At 41.8% G+C, this 16,739-nt stretch overlaps 1 protein-coding gene across 1 annotated transcript in view; it reads right to left on the bottom strand.

Moving 5' to 3' along the window:
• The window catches only part of fbn1 (fibrillin 1), a 59,621-nt gene that overhangs the window by 27,058 nt on the left and 15,824 nt on the right, over positions 1 to 16,739 (bottom strand). Inside the window, exons 8-31 of the mRNA XM_088295713.1 lie at positions 16,466 to 16,591; positions 15,587 to 15,712; positions 14,050 to 14,202; positions 13,717 to 13,956; positions 13,218 to 13,370; positions 13,012 to 13,131; positions 12,245 to 12,370; positions 11,696 to 11,818; positions 9,960 to 10,082; positions 6,681 to 6,833; positions 5,654 to 5,707; positions 5,191 to 5,316; positions 4,987 to 5,112; positions 4,714 to 4,833; positions 4,263 to 4,400; positions 4,142 to 4,192; positions 3,728 to 3,853; positions 3,412 to 3,639; positions 3,201 to 3,326; positions 2,336 to 2,464; positions 1,118 to 1,243; positions 585 to 710; positions 374 to 496; positions 85 to 210 (exon numbers count right to left, since the gene is read on the bottom strand). Coding sequence (XP_088151839.1) covers positions 85 to 210; positions 374 to 496; positions 585 to 710; positions 1,118 to 1,243; positions 2,336 to 2,464; positions 3,201 to 3,326; positions 3,412 to 3,639; positions 3,728 to 3,853; positions 4,142 to 4,192; positions 4,263 to 4,400; positions 4,714 to 4,833; positions 4,987 to 5,112; positions 5,191 to 5,316; positions 5,654 to 5,707; positions 6,681 to 6,833; positions 9,960 to 10,082; positions 11,696 to 11,818; positions 12,245 to 12,370; positions 13,012 to 13,131; positions 13,218 to 13,370; positions 13,717 to 13,956; positions 14,050 to 14,202; positions 15,587 to 15,712; positions 16,466 to 16,591 — 3,168 coding nt within the window. The remainder of the gene's footprint in view (positions 1 to 84; positions 211 to 373; positions 497 to 584; positions 711 to 1,117; positions 1,244 to 2,335; positions 2,465 to 3,200; positions 3,327 to 3,411; positions 3,640 to 3,727; positions 3,854 to 4,141; positions 4,193 to 4,262; positions 4,401 to 4,713; positions 4,834 to 4,986; positions 5,113 to 5,190; positions 5,317 to 5,653; positions 5,708 to 6,680; positions 6,834 to 9,959; positions 10,083 to 11,695; positions 11,819 to 12,244; positions 12,371 to 13,011; positions 13,132 to 13,217; positions 13,371 to 13,716; positions 13,957 to 14,049; positions 14,203 to 15,586; positions 15,713 to 16,465; positions 16,592 to 16,739) is intronic.

Genomic DNA, 16,739 nt, shown 5'->3' with positions numbered 1-16,739 from the left:
AGATTATCATACGTTTCTCCGACTAAAAGAATGAAGTATTGTGCTGCTTTTGTTTTGTTTTGAGCAAAAACTGATCGCCGTTACCCAGGCACGTCTTCATGTCCTCGGATGACATGAAGCCATCAAAACAGAGACACTGGTACGTCCCGGGCGTGTTGGTGCACTGGCCGCCATCACAGATATCGGGACTCTCCTCACACTCATCAATATCTGAAAAGAAAAGAAAATGCACTTGTCTTTATTATGCAGCAATGGTTAATATTTGTCATGTCAATATTTAAAAATTGTAATAAACTCACTACATCTTTTCTTTGAAAAAAATACGCTCAAACACGTACAAAATCATTCTGAAAACGTGACGTAGGCTAATTACCTGTGCAACTTCTCAGGTCAGGCATTAGAGCGTATCCGGCATGGCAGCTACACTCATAACTGCCTTCTGAGTTGGTGCAAAAATTTTCACACCCTCCGTTCTCAATGGTGCATTCATCGATGTCTGAGTGGAAGAAAAACAGACCAAAAAAAACATGAGATACTGCCAGCATGTATTGTCAAAATCTTTAAATAATATCTGGAGCACGCACCCACGCAGTCCAGCCGGTCCACAGTCGATTTGTAACCTGTGTCACAGACACACTGGTAGCGTCCGATCATGTTGACACATTGGCCATGTTTGCACAGCCGGTCGCTCAGCTCACATTCATTGATGTCTGGGGAGAGCAAATTTCAAATGAGTCATTAAGCACAGAAAAGGACATGGACAAATAATTGATAGGCAACTTGGGATATTATTTATTTATTTATTTATTTTTTGCTGGTGTCAAGTCTGAAGTTCTCATGCATCTATCAGCATCTAAAAATCTGACTCAGACATTTGGCTCCTACGCTGAGGCCCAGAGAGCTTACAGAACTCCACAGCAGAAAGACAGAAAGGAGACAACACTTGTCATTCTGACTGTCCACTGAATGACAAGCATCATCCACACCTTTTTTTTTTTTTTTTATTGCCAGAGAACCAAAGTGGGAATTCTATTTGCCAAAGAAATGGATGAAGGCTCAAATGAATCGCTTTGGAGTGGTCCACCCAACTCTTCATCCTGACAAGGTCATCACTCACCGAGACAGGCCGAGCCATCGGGAGCGATTTCATGTCCCTCAGGGCACACACACTGGAAGCTGCCTTCGTTGTTGATGCAGTCGCCTCCCCGACACAGCAGAGGATTGCGTTCACACTCATCGATGTCTGATGGGGAAGAAGAAACACTTGGGTAGATACATGCCAACAGATATATATGAAAAAGAAAAAAAAAACTTTTGGCTGTCTGGCCGGATGTGACCTTAGTGACGAGGAATGACTTTTTGAAATGAAGTAATTCATTAGAAGCGGCATAAATCATTAGGTCTGGCTTCTTTTGTTAACCAAATCTGCTTTTTTTTTTTGTATTTTTTGTTATAGTGTCGCCAATCGTGGGCTAACATCCTCAGCCAGCAAAATCACAGACGCTCACCATTTAGTGAGCACTTTGCTGAAGAATTTTAATCAGGTTGGCCAAATGTAATTCAGAACAGAAATAGAGCAATAAGTAATTTCTCAGACGGTAAGACTGGAAGCTGCACATAAATATATTTTTAGTGCGGGGTCCTTGCACATTACAATACCTTGAGTTCAAGTACGTAATAAAGGGCAATTATCTTTATGGTACCATGAAAAACGCTTGAGTGACTGCCTGCAAGGTTTGCGTGCCGCACGCTGAGTTTACATTAAAATGACGTCAGCCATATAAACAGAAAGTTCCAGGTCGGACATGTTTGTAGAGCACGGGGGTAGACGTAAAAATTAGGAAAAAACACTGGCAATCTCCTGGGACTTCTAAAGTTTTGGGCTTCCCCAAAGTGTCTCTTGAAATCGGATTTTCTTTGATTTCAAGTCATTTATAATTTTTTCAGTCTCAATTCACCCGCTTAAAATCACACCAAAAGGCTGAATGGATCATGAACATTTCAAGTGTCCCCTCCTCCTTTTCATACAATGGACTATTCCACCATCTCATTGCACACGTGCAGACTTGATACAGGAAAAAGGGAATAAAAAAACAAAACATTGGCATGTTTTATGGAAAATGAAGCGAGTGATCCAAGTGGAGAGCAGAAGAGAAACAGGCAAGATGAACTCAAATGGTTCTTATCAAAACTACCAGAGGTTTCAACAACTTTCAAGGTCCGACACCGGCAAGAAGCAGATGCTTTTGCCATCTGCCGTAGCGCTGCTGTTAGTGTCAAAGCTACTTCATATGAGTCAAAGTTTCATCATATGATGCAAGTTTTTCTCGCTCACCCATGCAGTTTTTCATCATCATGAAGCCGCTCTCGTAGCCTTCAAAACACTCGCACTCAAAGTCTCCTGGAGTATTGACACACCGCCCCTGTCCACACAAGTCAGGAGAGATTCGGCACTCGTCAATGTCTACGGGGAAGAAGAACACAAAAGCAAAACATGAAACAATAATAAGAGTTATTGATTTGATGTCGTGTTTGAAAAATATGCTGAGAATATTTATCAAATGCAACGTCATGGGAAATTATATTTCTACAGTAGAATGCAATTTTTTTTTCATATAATAAACAAAACAACCTTGTTTTAGTGTCTTGTTTGTTTTAATTATGTGTTTGATTTTTATTTATGAACAACATTTTTTTTTTTATCTGTGGTTGTTTTTTTAAAGGACTTTATGAATAAAGTTGAGTCGAGTTCCATTGAGTTGAGACACATATAAGAAGTCCGGATAATAAAAAAAAAAAAAAAACAGCAAATAGGATAAATTCTCAACACATTGATTCCGACTGGAAAAAAAAATGTTTTAAGTAGTGCTGTCAAGAAATTACATTTTTTTTAAACTAATCGCGAAAAACTGGAATTAATTGCGATTAATCAGATTTTTTTCAATTTTTTTACTTGAATAATATCTTGTAATTAATGCAAAATCACCAAATATGAAGTGTATTTTAAATCAAAGACTGTTCTAATAGCTTTTTTGAATGATACATGTACAAATGTGCTAAGTTAAGATAAGTTTAAGTGTGAGGTAATGTATGGTATAAGTTGTGAGACAGGTTTGTTGAACCAAAAGCTTGTGTGTCGTTCCTTGATCATGTGCATTGTCATTTTTCAAGTATAAGGCGATTACGTCCTCGTTACTCACCGGTGCAATTTCTCTCATCCGAATCCAACGCATATCCATTATCGCAACGACAACGAAAGCTTCCGATGGTGTTCCGGCACTTCCCGTTTGAGCAAATTGCGTTGATCATCCTGCATTCGTTTATATCTGAGAAGAGTCAAGGGAACAAAAACGGGTAAGAGACAGAATGCGGCTGGTTCAGTAACTCAACTGTCGATAAAATGAATAAAACCTTTGAGGAAAGGCCTTCCGTTGATGAAGTCACCACGGTGGGAAAAGCCAGGTCCGCGAGGGCAGAGCTGAGTATATTCCGGGGTACCTTTCTCAGGACATTCATCGCACTCTGGACCCCAGGCGACGCCCACGGAGCAACAACACGCATCCACGCGGTGCTTTCCCGAGATAGGCGCTCCACAACGTTCATCCTCGTGCGTTAGGTAGCAGTGTTCCGTGCGCAAGTCTGGAATTTACAGGAAGTGTTGAAGCCATTTTCTTGCTCAACGTGCATGCTTTGAATGATACGGCAGGTATGAAGTGGAGAAACATACCGATGCAGGTTCTCCCGCTGATATCCACAGTCATTCCCGGAGGACATTGACAGAAAAAGGAGCCATGCGTGTTGACACACTTGCCGTTGATACACACTCCGGGAAAAACTTGACACTCATCCACATCTGTTGGGTAGTGACGGGAAAATGAAGCTTCAAATCGGCTTCATAAACCAGTTGTAGTATTTTTGAACTCCTCTAGATGGCACTCTCGGGTCAACATTGGACTGAAAATCACACTGACTTGCCATTTTTTCAACCCTTTATTTAAAGCAACAGTGCCCTCTAGAGGACTCAAAAAATGCAGCAGCCGGTTCATGAAGCAATTTGGAAGCTTCATTTTCCCATTACTACTGTTGAGAGCATTTGAGGGATTATGTTCAGATCCAGACACAAAGTCGCAGCACGACTTACCTTCACACACATTTCCTCTGACTCGAGCGAGGCCCTTACTACAAATGGGATCTGAGAATGGCACACAAAGCAATTTTTAGATGATTTACTGAAGCAAGCTAAGTTTTAGAAGCAATCTTACCTTTTTCACATTTGACACAAGGGCTGTTCCAAGCCACTCCGAGTGTGGCACAGCAGTGAGACTTGAGCGTTGCCCCGTTGATGTTGACTTCACAGACATCGTTTATCATCTTCAGCCAGCAAGTGCTTTTTGTCGTCTCTAATCCAGCCGACAAAGAAACATAAAATATCAACTCAAGTGCGGTGATTTAGTCTTGCTCATGTTTGGCGTTCTCTTTATGACTGTCATGTGCCACTATTCAGAGTTTAAAAAAAAAATCACATTCAAACTCATGATAACATTTAAAGTGCATCTGATTAACTTCACTTAAGTTTCAGAAATTCTTGTGGGCTTTTCCTGACACTGTTTTTTTTCCCTTGCCAGCAGTATTTTTTTTTTAGTTTAGTTGACAAATCAAGTATGATACTAATGATGTGTAGAATGAAAGTGGTACCAAAAAATATATAGTTACCAATGCACTCAAGCCCAGAGCTGTCCAGCGAACTGCCCGTTGAGCACAAGCATACAAATGACCCTTTGCTGTTCACGCAGTCGGCGTTCACGCAAGGATTCGACGCACATTCGTCCACATCTGCGGGGAACAAAAATGATGAATCTCGTTTTTTGCACCTGGTATTGAACACGGAATTATTAACCCATTCACTGCCATTGACGGGAATAGAAGTCCAAAAGTCCATTCATGTTACCTGCCAGTGAAGGAGTCAAAATCAAATGCTTCACAGACCTTCGCAGATATCTTTTTCCGGATTGAAGTTGAATCCTTTGGGACACTGACAAGTGAAACTTCCAGGTGTGTTCCTGCACAGGCCGTTATCGCACAATTGACTGTTCATCAGACATTCGTCAATATCTGAGGAAGAAGCGACAAATGAGGATTTTGCTCGCGCGAGGTTTTTGGATGTGAAGTCTCGTCAGCCAAGTCACCTACCAACACAGTTTTTGCCTGTCAGGTCCACCTCAAAGCCTTCATTGCAGGCGCATTTGTATGTTCTTAGCGTGTTCTCGCACACGCCATTTTGGCACATGTCCGGATCAAGGGCACACTCGTTAATGTCTGAGATGACAAAAGACACCCGGTTACACAAAAACGCCAGTCGGTCTTGATTGATGGTGATAGGAAACAAAATTTTATCGGCCAAAAAAAGCATATATATTCTTGGTGAGTAATGCGTAAAAATATATCTAATGCTTATCTTTTTTTTTGTGTGTGTGTGTGTGTGTGTATTTTTCCACTGTCAAGGTTTAGAGAACTTCCAGTAAAAGATCAATCAAAAATGTTCTGGGCCACGACTATCCCCATCGGGAGTCATACAAACAGAAATAATACTATAATCGCTGATTTATACAGCCCTGTCGCAATAATAAGAAACAACACACAGTTGCAAACATACCTCTTCCGTCTCCAGTTGTGCCGATGCCATTTGGACATAAAGCCAGGAACTCAGCTGCAAAGTAGCACAATTGGGTCAGTAAAACGAAAACATTGATCAAATTGAAGACATTTAATACCATGTTATCATCTGTTTTTATGTTTTGTCATTTATCCTGGATGGTGTCAAACATACGGCCCGAGGGCCGGATCTGGCCCGCAAACGGGTTTAATCTGGCCCGCGAGACGATTTGGTAAAGTATAAAAATAAGCAGCCCGAAATTTGCCAAATGGCCAATGTTAGTTGGACACAAGTAAGTACATCGATAAACTTAATTAAGTGCCTTTTTTACCATAACCTCAGATCTTTTAATATGCATTGTAAAATTCAACGTGGCGGTCAATACGCACAACTTTTCTTTCAAAGTGTTATTCTTGATATTTACAAGCAATGCTCAATTGAGTAGAGAAAGTTGAATATGGAATTGACCTGGATGTCACTATTTAAAACATTTTATTGTGAAAAAAAACAGTACTACATAAATCAAACAAATTTGTTAAATCTGACACCAGGATAGCATTGATCATTTCCGTAATATTGACACCAATTGTTTGATGTTCTAGATCATGATTTTAGTGGTTGGGCACACTTGGTCATAGATTTCCCTCCATGTGGCTCGTGAGCTAAAATAATAATAATAATAATAATAATATTCCCTTTATTAGTCCCATAATGGGGAAATTCGAGATTCGAACCCAGCCCTCCTGGGGAGACTGGGTCCTGAACGCGGCGCCTTAGACCACTCGGCCATCCAAAATGAGTTATAATAAGACGTCTCCTTAATGTGGTGCAGTGTTGGCTTCTGGAAAGAGATTTAAATTGGTGGTACCAACTGAATGGAGAACAGACTTGTTAGATGTGTGTGGACACCGTATGTGTCATTTCTGGAACCGGCGTGTCAAAGCAGATCAAGCGTCCACCGTCGAATATGAGTGTTTCGAATTAGGAGGACGGGAGGTGACTCCATATGTGATGTGAATGTTCTTACCAGAGTTTTGCGGTGGGCAGGGTTGGCAGGGCTCCCCGTAGGCGTATTCAATGTTGGCACAGCAGCACTCCGATTTGGTCACAGCTCCGAATAAAGGCCGGACACATTGGCCTCGCTTGTAACCGCCATAGCACGAGCTGCGCATGTGTGTGTCTGTGTCATACGGGACATACCAAACAGAGTGAGTGTGTGAGAGATGAGGCAGAAGAATCGAGGAGGAGGCAAAAGATGGTCAACAACAACAGCAGGAAAACACGTGGTGGTTCCCTCTCCATAATGTCCAGAGGTTTGAGGCATGAAATAATCCTGGTTAGAGCTGACCCTGAACAAACAACAACACTTCCACTCCAAGACAACATATCTTGCAGTTATTTAGCGTCCCTCCCTGACTCCTACTCTGACATTTTAGATGAATTTCATGAATTTGTGGCTGACTTAGTGTCTCTCACAGATACTATATGAATTATGGGTGACTTTAATCTTCATATAAATTCCCCTTTGGAACCGCTTACCGTAGCGTTTCAAACAATAATTGATACTTTTGGTTTAAGGCACACAATAAAATGGTAATACTATCAATTTGGCTGCTACCCAGCTACCTTATCAACCTCAAAAATGGTATCACTGTATACCACTGCTTTGTCTAACCCAGGTGTTGGAAAACTACGGCCCCGGGGCCACATGCGGCCCGTTAGACGTTATAATTCGGCCCGCCGAACTTGAGAAATATTAAATGAAGAAACCTTGTTAATGTTTTATTTTCTAAATACTGTAGTTTTTCAAAGATTTGTTGTTGTAATGCTTTTGTTCACTTTCATTTGAAATTAAAGGTATTTTTTTTGTCCAATGAGTTGAGGTTACCAAAACACTCCATCCATCTGCTCCTGGTCTGGCCCCTCTGTCAAATTTTAGAACCCATTGTGGCCCACCAATCGAAAAAGTTTGCCCACTCCTGGTCTACCATTGCTTTATAAAATTTGAAGTCTTGGCTCACTGCCTTCAACTTGACCACAATCCAAGCTAAGGCCGCCACAAGATTAGCTCTTCAACCACGACTGCACTCTCTGAGCTACTGCCTCTGACAACCGTTTCCCGTCCTCCTTATTGTGGTTCGATTGGTAATCTCGCAACTTTCAATGCTGTCCTGTTAAATGCGCTCAACTCCGCATGAGTAAGACTTCAATCTGCGGTTTACAGATGAAACTTAAACAATCCATATAGGAAGCTTGAGCTTGGCGTGCGACTAAACTCAAAGTCTTCTCTCAGTCATGATCCAAAGAAGTTGGTGTTTTAGAAAAAAAAAACAAATTATTTCTCCAGAATAATCAATCTTAACAAAAAATAAACCCAAATATTTATTTGATACAATGGCAATGCTAACGCAACAGCAGCCAACCTCCAGTTTCTCCCCCACTCAACGGGTGAGTGCGGCAAAACAGACAAGTTGCGTGCTCAACCTACCTCATGGCAAACTCATTAAGACTGCTATTATCAGAGCCCTACTTAGGTGCCCAAACCTCGGCCCAGAGAGTCTCGGTAATTATAGGCCGGTTTCAAATCTCCCATTTATCGCAAAAAATTGTTGAAAAAGTCGTAGCGCAACAGCTTAATGATTAACAATCGATTTGAACTTCTTCAGTCATGATTTAGGGCCGACCACTCTACTTAGACCGGCCCTTGCTAAAGTGACTAATGATCCTCTCTCGATATTTATCGCTGCCTTTGACACCGTTGATCCTGACATACTACGACAACGCCTCAAAAAGTATTGGTATTTCAGGCTCAGCACTTTCCTGGTGTTTTTTTTTTCGTGTATTTTATGGCAATGTGACTTCTGAACTTTGCAATTTTATAGGTGGAGTCCCGCAGGGATCAATACCTTATCCTCTATTGTTTAGCATCGACATGCTTCCACTTGGTGACAATGCACATAAATATAACATGAGTTGTGACTTTAATGCTGATGATAACCAATTGTATGTGCCGTGCATTTGCTGTCCTCGAGATGTTGATGATTGGCCGTGCTTGTCATTGGCACCTTTTTAAAGAGTCTTGATAAATGCGCTATTATCCAAAATGATTCCACAAAAAAAATGTCATGGATTTGAATCAACTTTCTTTTTTAAAATGCACATTAAGAATATTACTACATCTGCCGTTTTCCACCTCAGCAGTATGGCTGAGATGTGTCCCATTCTATCTGCCAGTGACGCAGAAATCCTAATTCATGCATTTCTTCCGTCTTTCCTCGATTCTTGCAATGTATTGCTCTCTGGTCTTCTTCTGTCTAGTATTAAAAGTCAGCAGTTAGAACCAAATTCTGCAGCTCGGCTCCTGACAAGGACAACAAAGTTGGATGATATTACGCCGCGACTAACCAACTTGCATTGGCTCCTGATCCACTTGAGATGCGATTTCAAGGTTTTGCTACTTACTTATAAACTACAAGGCTTTGCACTGCATTTTTTTACCGCATTGATTTCATGGTACTGTATACTCCCTGGGTCACAACACGCTGGTCATTAATTTACGTCACTTTTAGTAACCCGAGCCAAAAAGAAGTCTGCAGGTTAAAGAGAATCTTCTAATTGGGCTCCAGTGCTTTGGCATACGATACTCATATAAATTAGAGTCGCTAGCTCCGTATAAATGTTTCAAACTCCACTTCAGAAGTATTTGCGTCGTCTTACATTTAGTCGAACTAAATGTTGGCCTGTTTGACTGTCGCTTCGTCTGACTGATCTTACCCGCTCCCTCTCGGTTTGGAGTGAGGGGCTGGGTGACGGTGACCCAACTGGATGTCACCGTACGGACTCTGCAAGTTTTGAGGTGGAGCACCTACTTGTTGTTACACGACAACTTATTCAATCAAATCTTACTTTATTGTAATATTATATAGCACCAGTTTGTGTTAAAAATGTCCACTCGCAGTCTGGTCATCATGTTTTGCTGTTTGCATGTACATTGACTTCTTGCAATTAATTGATAACTTAAAGAATATCCATTTCTAACGGCAGCAGAACTTCAGAAATTCATATGAATTTGAGCAGAAAATCAAAAATTTGGGGGGTGAAATGGGGAAGACTCAATGGCAATTTTTTTTCAATTCAATTCTTCTGAAATTAGTTTTGTTCATCAGTTATCTTGCTAACATCATAAAATAGAACTGGAATTTGTCTCCTCACTGTTCTTGAGAGGGACGTTAAGGGAAAAGTGTGTCATGTTTATCCGTAAGGAGCAAACGGACATCCCTGAACATAAAGCAGATGCGATACTTACCGACACAAACGCGTCCATCCAGGCCAACCGCCATCCCGGACATGCATTCACAGCGGAACGATCCCTCCGTGTTGACGCAGTGGCCATTCATGCACATACCTGGAGTCTCACACTCATCAATGTCTGGAAGCAGACAGACAAAAATAACTTTTGTGTTTTCTGCTCAGAAACAAAAAAGGATTAAACAACTTTCTGTCACTATGTGCAACTTTATTTGATAACTGAACAGACTGCGATTCTCAATACGTTTATAAAAAAAAATATACCCATGAGTCCTCGATTAATCTCCTTCCAGCTGCAGCTTTGTGTATGTACTTTGAGTCTGACTTGACAGACTGGAAGTTGCGGTGAAAGCTGTGGCCCCGATTCAATTCCACGAACTCTCGTCACCGTGGTCTTGAGCGTATCACATTGATGATCGTGATAAACGATAATGCTGCAAGCGTGCAGATGCTTTTTGGTTTTTCGGCGAGAGACGGCGACTCCGGGGACCCTTCTGACTCACGTTTCATGAATGACGACATATGTCAGCACACTTCACACACACCCAATGACTTAACTAGGTCAGCATCTCCATACCTAACGCCAAGTGGAACAACATGACTTCAACTCATCTTTTAACATAGTTCATTTAAGAATTATAATTCTTAATTTTGCTTGTTTTGTTGTTGACAAAACAGTTGAGAGCAGAGAAATAAGTAGGCAAAGTAGCTACGTCATACCATTTGCAAATTTTCTGTAACAACGCCACAAAGTCAAAATATATTTTTTGGGGCGCGGCAAAATACAATTTATGATATTCGTGTATTGTAGTGAGAGACGACAAATATTTACTGTCAGCCATGCCAAAAAAGACGTATAGGAATAGGATAGATACACGAGGATGCCCATGTCTATTTTGGCCAAACTAAGACTAAACACGGTCTAAAAAGCAGCAGAATCCGTAACAAACAGGCCATAAACTTGCCCACAACTGCCAGCTTGTGTTGTCACTGTCAAGATGCAGCGGTTTCAGGTAAGTAAACGTCAAAGCGCTACTTTTCATCGCAATACCTATTAAGTCACTCAGACCCATCGAGCAACAGTTTTCCACCAGCACGAGCGGCTCCAGGTAGTGATGGCTCAATGAAGCTTCAAATGTGCTTCATGAACCAGTTGTAGTATTTTTGGACTCCTCTAGATGGCAGTCTCGGTACAAGCCCAATAAATTGCCATTTTTAAAGCCTTTATTTAAAGCAACAGTGCCATCTTGAGGACTCAAAAATATAACAGCTGGTTCATGAAACAAATTTGAAGCTTCATTTTCCCATCTACAAATTGGCATTCAAGGAAAAATTGTATCGGCAGAGGCATAAAAGTGAATGTTTGCCTGGCTGTCTATCTGGCTTGTGATTGGAAACGCTGCTTCTCCTTCATCTTATGCTACTTTCTTGACAAGTTCCTTTCCTTGAACATGAGCATATTTAGGAAGGGCTGGCTGCTTAGGAACGTCAGAGCAGCCACATGTCCAGCTGGGATCCTGCCAGGATGCTTCGGGATTTTTGCAAGGATTTTTAGGGGATTTCTTTTTTTTTTTTTTTCCCTTAGGACACTCGAAAGAGAAATACTAACATAGCAAGCATGTGGCCACCCTCCAAGTTTACCGGAATAAAGCCAAATACTCCAGTGACACCCTGGCCAAAGTGAGGTAAGGATTAGTATGGATGAGTGAACATAAATGGATGTGACAAACTCACCAACACACATGCGACCGCTGGTATCGAGAAGGTAGCCGGGTTTGCAGATGCATTTGAAGCTGCCGTCCTCGTTGATGCACAGCCCGTTGAGACACATGTTTCGGCTGAGACACTCGTCTTGATCTGGCGACAATCACAAACAGGTTGACAGTTAACAGTGGCTCAAACATGAGGCATTAAATACAAAAAGTCTTTAACAGACAACTTCACTTGAGCAGCGACAATTTTGTGGAAGGTGTTATTCAGTGTTATTTTAGTTATGTGAAGAAGATTATTTTCTTGGAGTTGAAAAAAAAAGGATTAAAAAAGCTGCTGCTTAGGAAATATTGTAAATTTGGAAAAATGTTGAACATGGCATTAAATATAATATTCAGGAGTTAATGAGTCAAAATAGAGACACATTTCATGAAGCTATATAATTGTCTTAAAACAGCGATAGCTGATGTCTCTTAGCGCACTGACAGAAAGAGAAACAGACTTCAGCCCCCCCCCCAAAAAAAATGATTTTCCAAACACTTGTTTTGCATAAATGCAGATGTGTTGACTGACCTTGACAGTTTTTGCCATCAGTCGAGATCTCAAAGCCAGCGTTGCAAACACAGTGGAAGCTGCCCTCTGTGTTCACGCAGCGACCGTTGTTGCAGATACGACCGTTGGCCACACACTCGTCCAGGTCTGGAAAAAAAAAAGGGCGGCCATCACATACACTGCAGTCGAAGGTGTGTGTGTGTGTGTGTGTGTGTGCGTTTGGGTCTGTGTTTGTGTACACAAGTGTGTGAGGTCCGTCCCATCTGGAAAATAATTCAGGAATACCTCTCACACCCAACTGACATTGATCAGAAGCACCATTGCGATCCCTTTACACATCATATAGAAATAAGTTTCTAAACAATCCTGAATAAACTTTCAATTGTGTGTTTGCGAGAGTTTCAGGAGTCACTCGTGGATGACAGTAGAATGTGAGATTCTTTCAGAAGAGAGTGAGAACGTGTCAAGAGTTGGTGTGAGAGTAGTAAGTGGGAGCATTTCAGTGCTTCTCAATTATTTTCTGTTACGCCCCCTAGCAAGAAATAAACAATTTGTGCCGCCACCGCACCACCCACTCTCCGCCGCAACTCTAAATAACAGCATTTTCGTTGCAAAACAAAACGACACCGTCGAGTTAATACTCGCTGCGCTAAATGGGCAATGAGAGCGCCACTGCCACCTACTGGAGTGGATGTGCAATTACACTTTATTGTAGTACGGCGGGGGGAAAAAGCATGCCCCCCAGGGTCACACGCGCCCCCCCTCAGCATCACATGTGTGTCAGTCACCTCTGCACTTGGTTTTGGTTGCTGTCGACTGGAATCCCGCTGGACATCGACACATGTAGGACCCGGGCGTGTTCACGCACTCTCCGTGGACACAAGGGCTTCTCTCACATTCATCCTCATCTGCAGTGTAAACATCCGTGTCATCGTAACGTTTCTTCTCTTGAGCAGAAGAAACGACGCACTATCTGAATCGCGCAGTGACTTACCGACACACACGTTTCTCCCGTCCAACGTGAAGCCCATGTTGCACTCACAGCGGTAATTAACGCCCGGCAGGGGGATACATCGGCCATTTGGGCAGAGGTTACGATAGGCCTGGCAAATGTTGGTGATGTTCTGGGTTTGGATGATGACTGGACCTGAACGGAAAGAGGCATGAACTTATCATGAAGTGCTCATTCCTTCTCAATGGCTCGTTTGATGGCGTCGGCCGATTATGATGATCAGGTCAAGTTATTACCGTTTTTGCCGGACGATAAGCCGCTACTTTTTTCCTAGATTTTGAACTATGCGGCTAATACAACAGTGCGGCTTTTCTGTGGATCTTTCTTTCACCGGTAGGGGGCGCTCTATAGTTCAGTTTTTCGACATAGAAAGCTGCGACTTATAGTCTGCCGCGTTTTTTTTTTTTTCCTTAGAGTTGCTGCGGTTTATATGCGGGTGCGCCTTATAGTCCGGAAAATACGGCCGTGTCGAGCAGCGTACCTGGAGGAGGCTGTAATGGTAGCTGTCCTGGAAACTCGCCTTGACCTGGTGTTCGACCCGGGGTTCGATCCGGATAGTGACCCGGCGTCCAACCTGGTCCTGGTCCTGGGCCCTGGCCAGGAGGACGACCCGGAATTTGTGGGTAGACGCCTTGGATGTCAGGACTCAACGGTCCATGTCCAGGTACATTTCCGCCACCGTTAATATCGGGGAACTGGAGGCACAGTTTGTGGTACTCTTCTACAGTGAGATGAAAAGACATCAGTGTTCGTATTGAAACATGACAGCACATGAAAGGGATCTTTTCTTTTTTTTTTTTGTGATGAAGCCAACCTGCTCCGCGAATGGGACACATTTCCGGCGTGGAGCCGTCGGACCAGCATCGCCCGCTATCACAGCAGCACTGCATTTTGGTCAACAGCTGTGAATTTTGGTTGGCACAGCGCCCATTCAGAAGGCTGGCGAAACAGAAACCTCCACGAGCATCTGTGGGAAACCACATGGCACAAAATCAATGAGTGCGATGCGACACGCCATGTGTCGTCAGCAGGGTGAGGAAACAGGCACACAAAAAAAAATGATTCACTTTTTCCGTCATTGGCGAGATGGAGTCCACTGTCAACAGTTCCTGGCACTGGAGATCTGCATGACTAACACTAAATTTCTAGTGAACACAAATATATCTTTTTTTTTTTCTTTCACACCCAGACCCAACAGAGTTTTCATGTGGTGAGGTTCGACTCAGAAACATGTGCTTGTTCCTCCAAGCAAACATAGGAATCATATCAATGTATATATATATTTATATATATGTGTGTGTATAAAAATTAAATATAAACTGTACTTAAATTAATACTTAAAAACAAACCATTTTGAAGCATTAAATGCAAAAAAAGTTAAATATAACCGAACTGTACTCCATTCATTTGCTTAGAATCGGTTGATAAGATATTCTTATTAATTCCAGTAATAATTCCCTTTGATAGTCATTTTAATGTATTCTATTCATATTTCCTTCAGTGATTTTTTTTTTCAAGCCTGCGTACCACTTCAAGTAACGGTATTACACTTGGAGAATCACTGCTCCACATCATATCGTCAAACAAGCATTCACACTCACATTAACTCCGAATGACAATTTATTCCTTCACGAGAATTTTTAGGAACGCGAGAGGAATGAGAAAATACGCAGGGAACATTCCACACAAGAGCGCAGAGCCCGAATTCAAACTCACTCGTCGGGAATATGTCAACTACAATGTGTACTATGTGCGCACCTCTTTAAATACAACTATATATTTTATTTCCCGCTGTTCATCTGTCAAAAAACAAATTGTTCCTGCTATCTAGAAGAAAATATGCAGTGCATGGAGAAAAAAAAAAAAAAAAACGCAAATGAATTTTAAAAGTCGGTCACCTCTTGCAGCTGCATTAGCACTCAAAAAAGGTTCCACTCAACTGAGAAGACTTGAAAACGCACTTGGGCACATGAAAGTAAAATTAAATAAAATGAGGCGTATTTCCCCAAACTTTCCCAGCAGAGTTAAAAGCACAATGCTTTGGGTAGATGAAAAATTAAGATTGATTTAATGTTGACTCATTAATTGTTGGGTGCGCCTCAATACTTAGAAGGCAGCTCATTGTTGAGGAACGAGAAACCAACAGTTGACCTAAATTTTACCAGCTGGAAGTGTGAACCAACTTTTCTTTTGCAGGCAAAAACAGAAGAACGAGAGATTTCATGGAGACCAAATGATTCCCTCAAGCTGTTTTACTCATGACACATCAGGTTCAGTCAGAAAAAAAAAAATAAAAAAGCCTGTGCCTAAGTGCAAGGTTAATAGCCGCTCGGGTTGCCAAATGGACTCACCGATGCACCTGGAGCCATCCACCGAGACGTAGTATCCCTGCGGGCATTTGCATAAGTAGCTGCCGGCAGAGTTTGAACATTCGCCAACTCCACAGACACCCGGAATGTTGGCACACTCATCCAGATCTAAGCAGAGAGCACGAATGATTTTCTTTTCCTCCGAATCATTTTCTGTTTGTTTGTAACACTTCTAAACTAGAAAATAATCAGAACCTCCGATGAAAGAGATTCAAATGGAAACTTGAATGCGTGACAAAATCTGGCACGTCGTCAGGACATTAATGCTTTTTTTTTTTTGCTGCTTCTCTTTTTTGCACATCACCAGTCACACTAGATTGTGACACCAAACTATTTCAAACATATTCTACACTGGCCAGACGTTTTCCAGCAATTATTTTCAGCCATAAAAATCACGCATACTGTATTTTAGCCGTTGGTAAGAAAACCACAAACTGCTCAATGTGTTTCCCTCGATTGCCATCTGGAGTTCAAGCTGGTCTGGAATTTGTTATATTCGTGTCTTTATGATCACATTTTTCTTTTTTTTTACTGTCACACTACTGGTCTTAGTTGAGGAGATGTAAAGTGACCAAAAGAGTTTTGCCGTGCTGGTTATACAAAAAACGAGAAAAAAAAAAAGCCCTTTTTGACATGCAAAAAGCACCGTTTGAGCAAAGAACTGCAAGAGAGGATGATTTTTTTTTTCCATTCAAGGCTTGTCAAAGACAAACACGCATGTGTGGTCATGGCTCACAAAGCAATAATCAGTTGACCACGCCTGGCATAAACTTAACCGCAACTTGACAAATACAAGAATTTCAAGTTGTTCATTAAAATTTGAACTCAAGTCATTATCGGTCGTTCGATTTCACTTCTTACCTTCACATTTCTGTGAGATCTCATTGAATTTGTGCCCAGCTGGACATTTACATTCAAACGATCCCACTGTATTGATACAGTTTCCACCCTGACAGAGGCCGGGGATTGCCTGGCATTCATCCACATCTGGAAAAACACAACATATTTTTATCATTGTCGCATGAACACATCATTCACACACTCCAGATCCACGGATTCCTGTTGAGATTGAAAACGAAACGGGACACACATTCAAAAATGCGAGAGCAGGTAGATTCAGTCGGGTTCAGACTGA

This window comes from Idiotropiscis lumnitzeri, chromosome 5 (assembly GCF_059441095.1).
Source record: "Idiotropiscis lumnitzeri isolate Australia: NSW breed Sydney's pygmy pipehorse chromosome 5, RoL_Ilum_1.0, whole genome shotgun sequence".
Taxonomy (NCBI): domain Eukaryota; kingdom Metazoa; phylum Chordata; class Actinopteri; order Syngnathiformes; family Syngnathidae; genus Idiotropiscis; species Idiotropiscis lumnitzeri.
The sequence above is the reverse complement of the archived record's forward strand: the minus strand, read 5'-3'. Positions and strand labels throughout refer to the sequence as shown.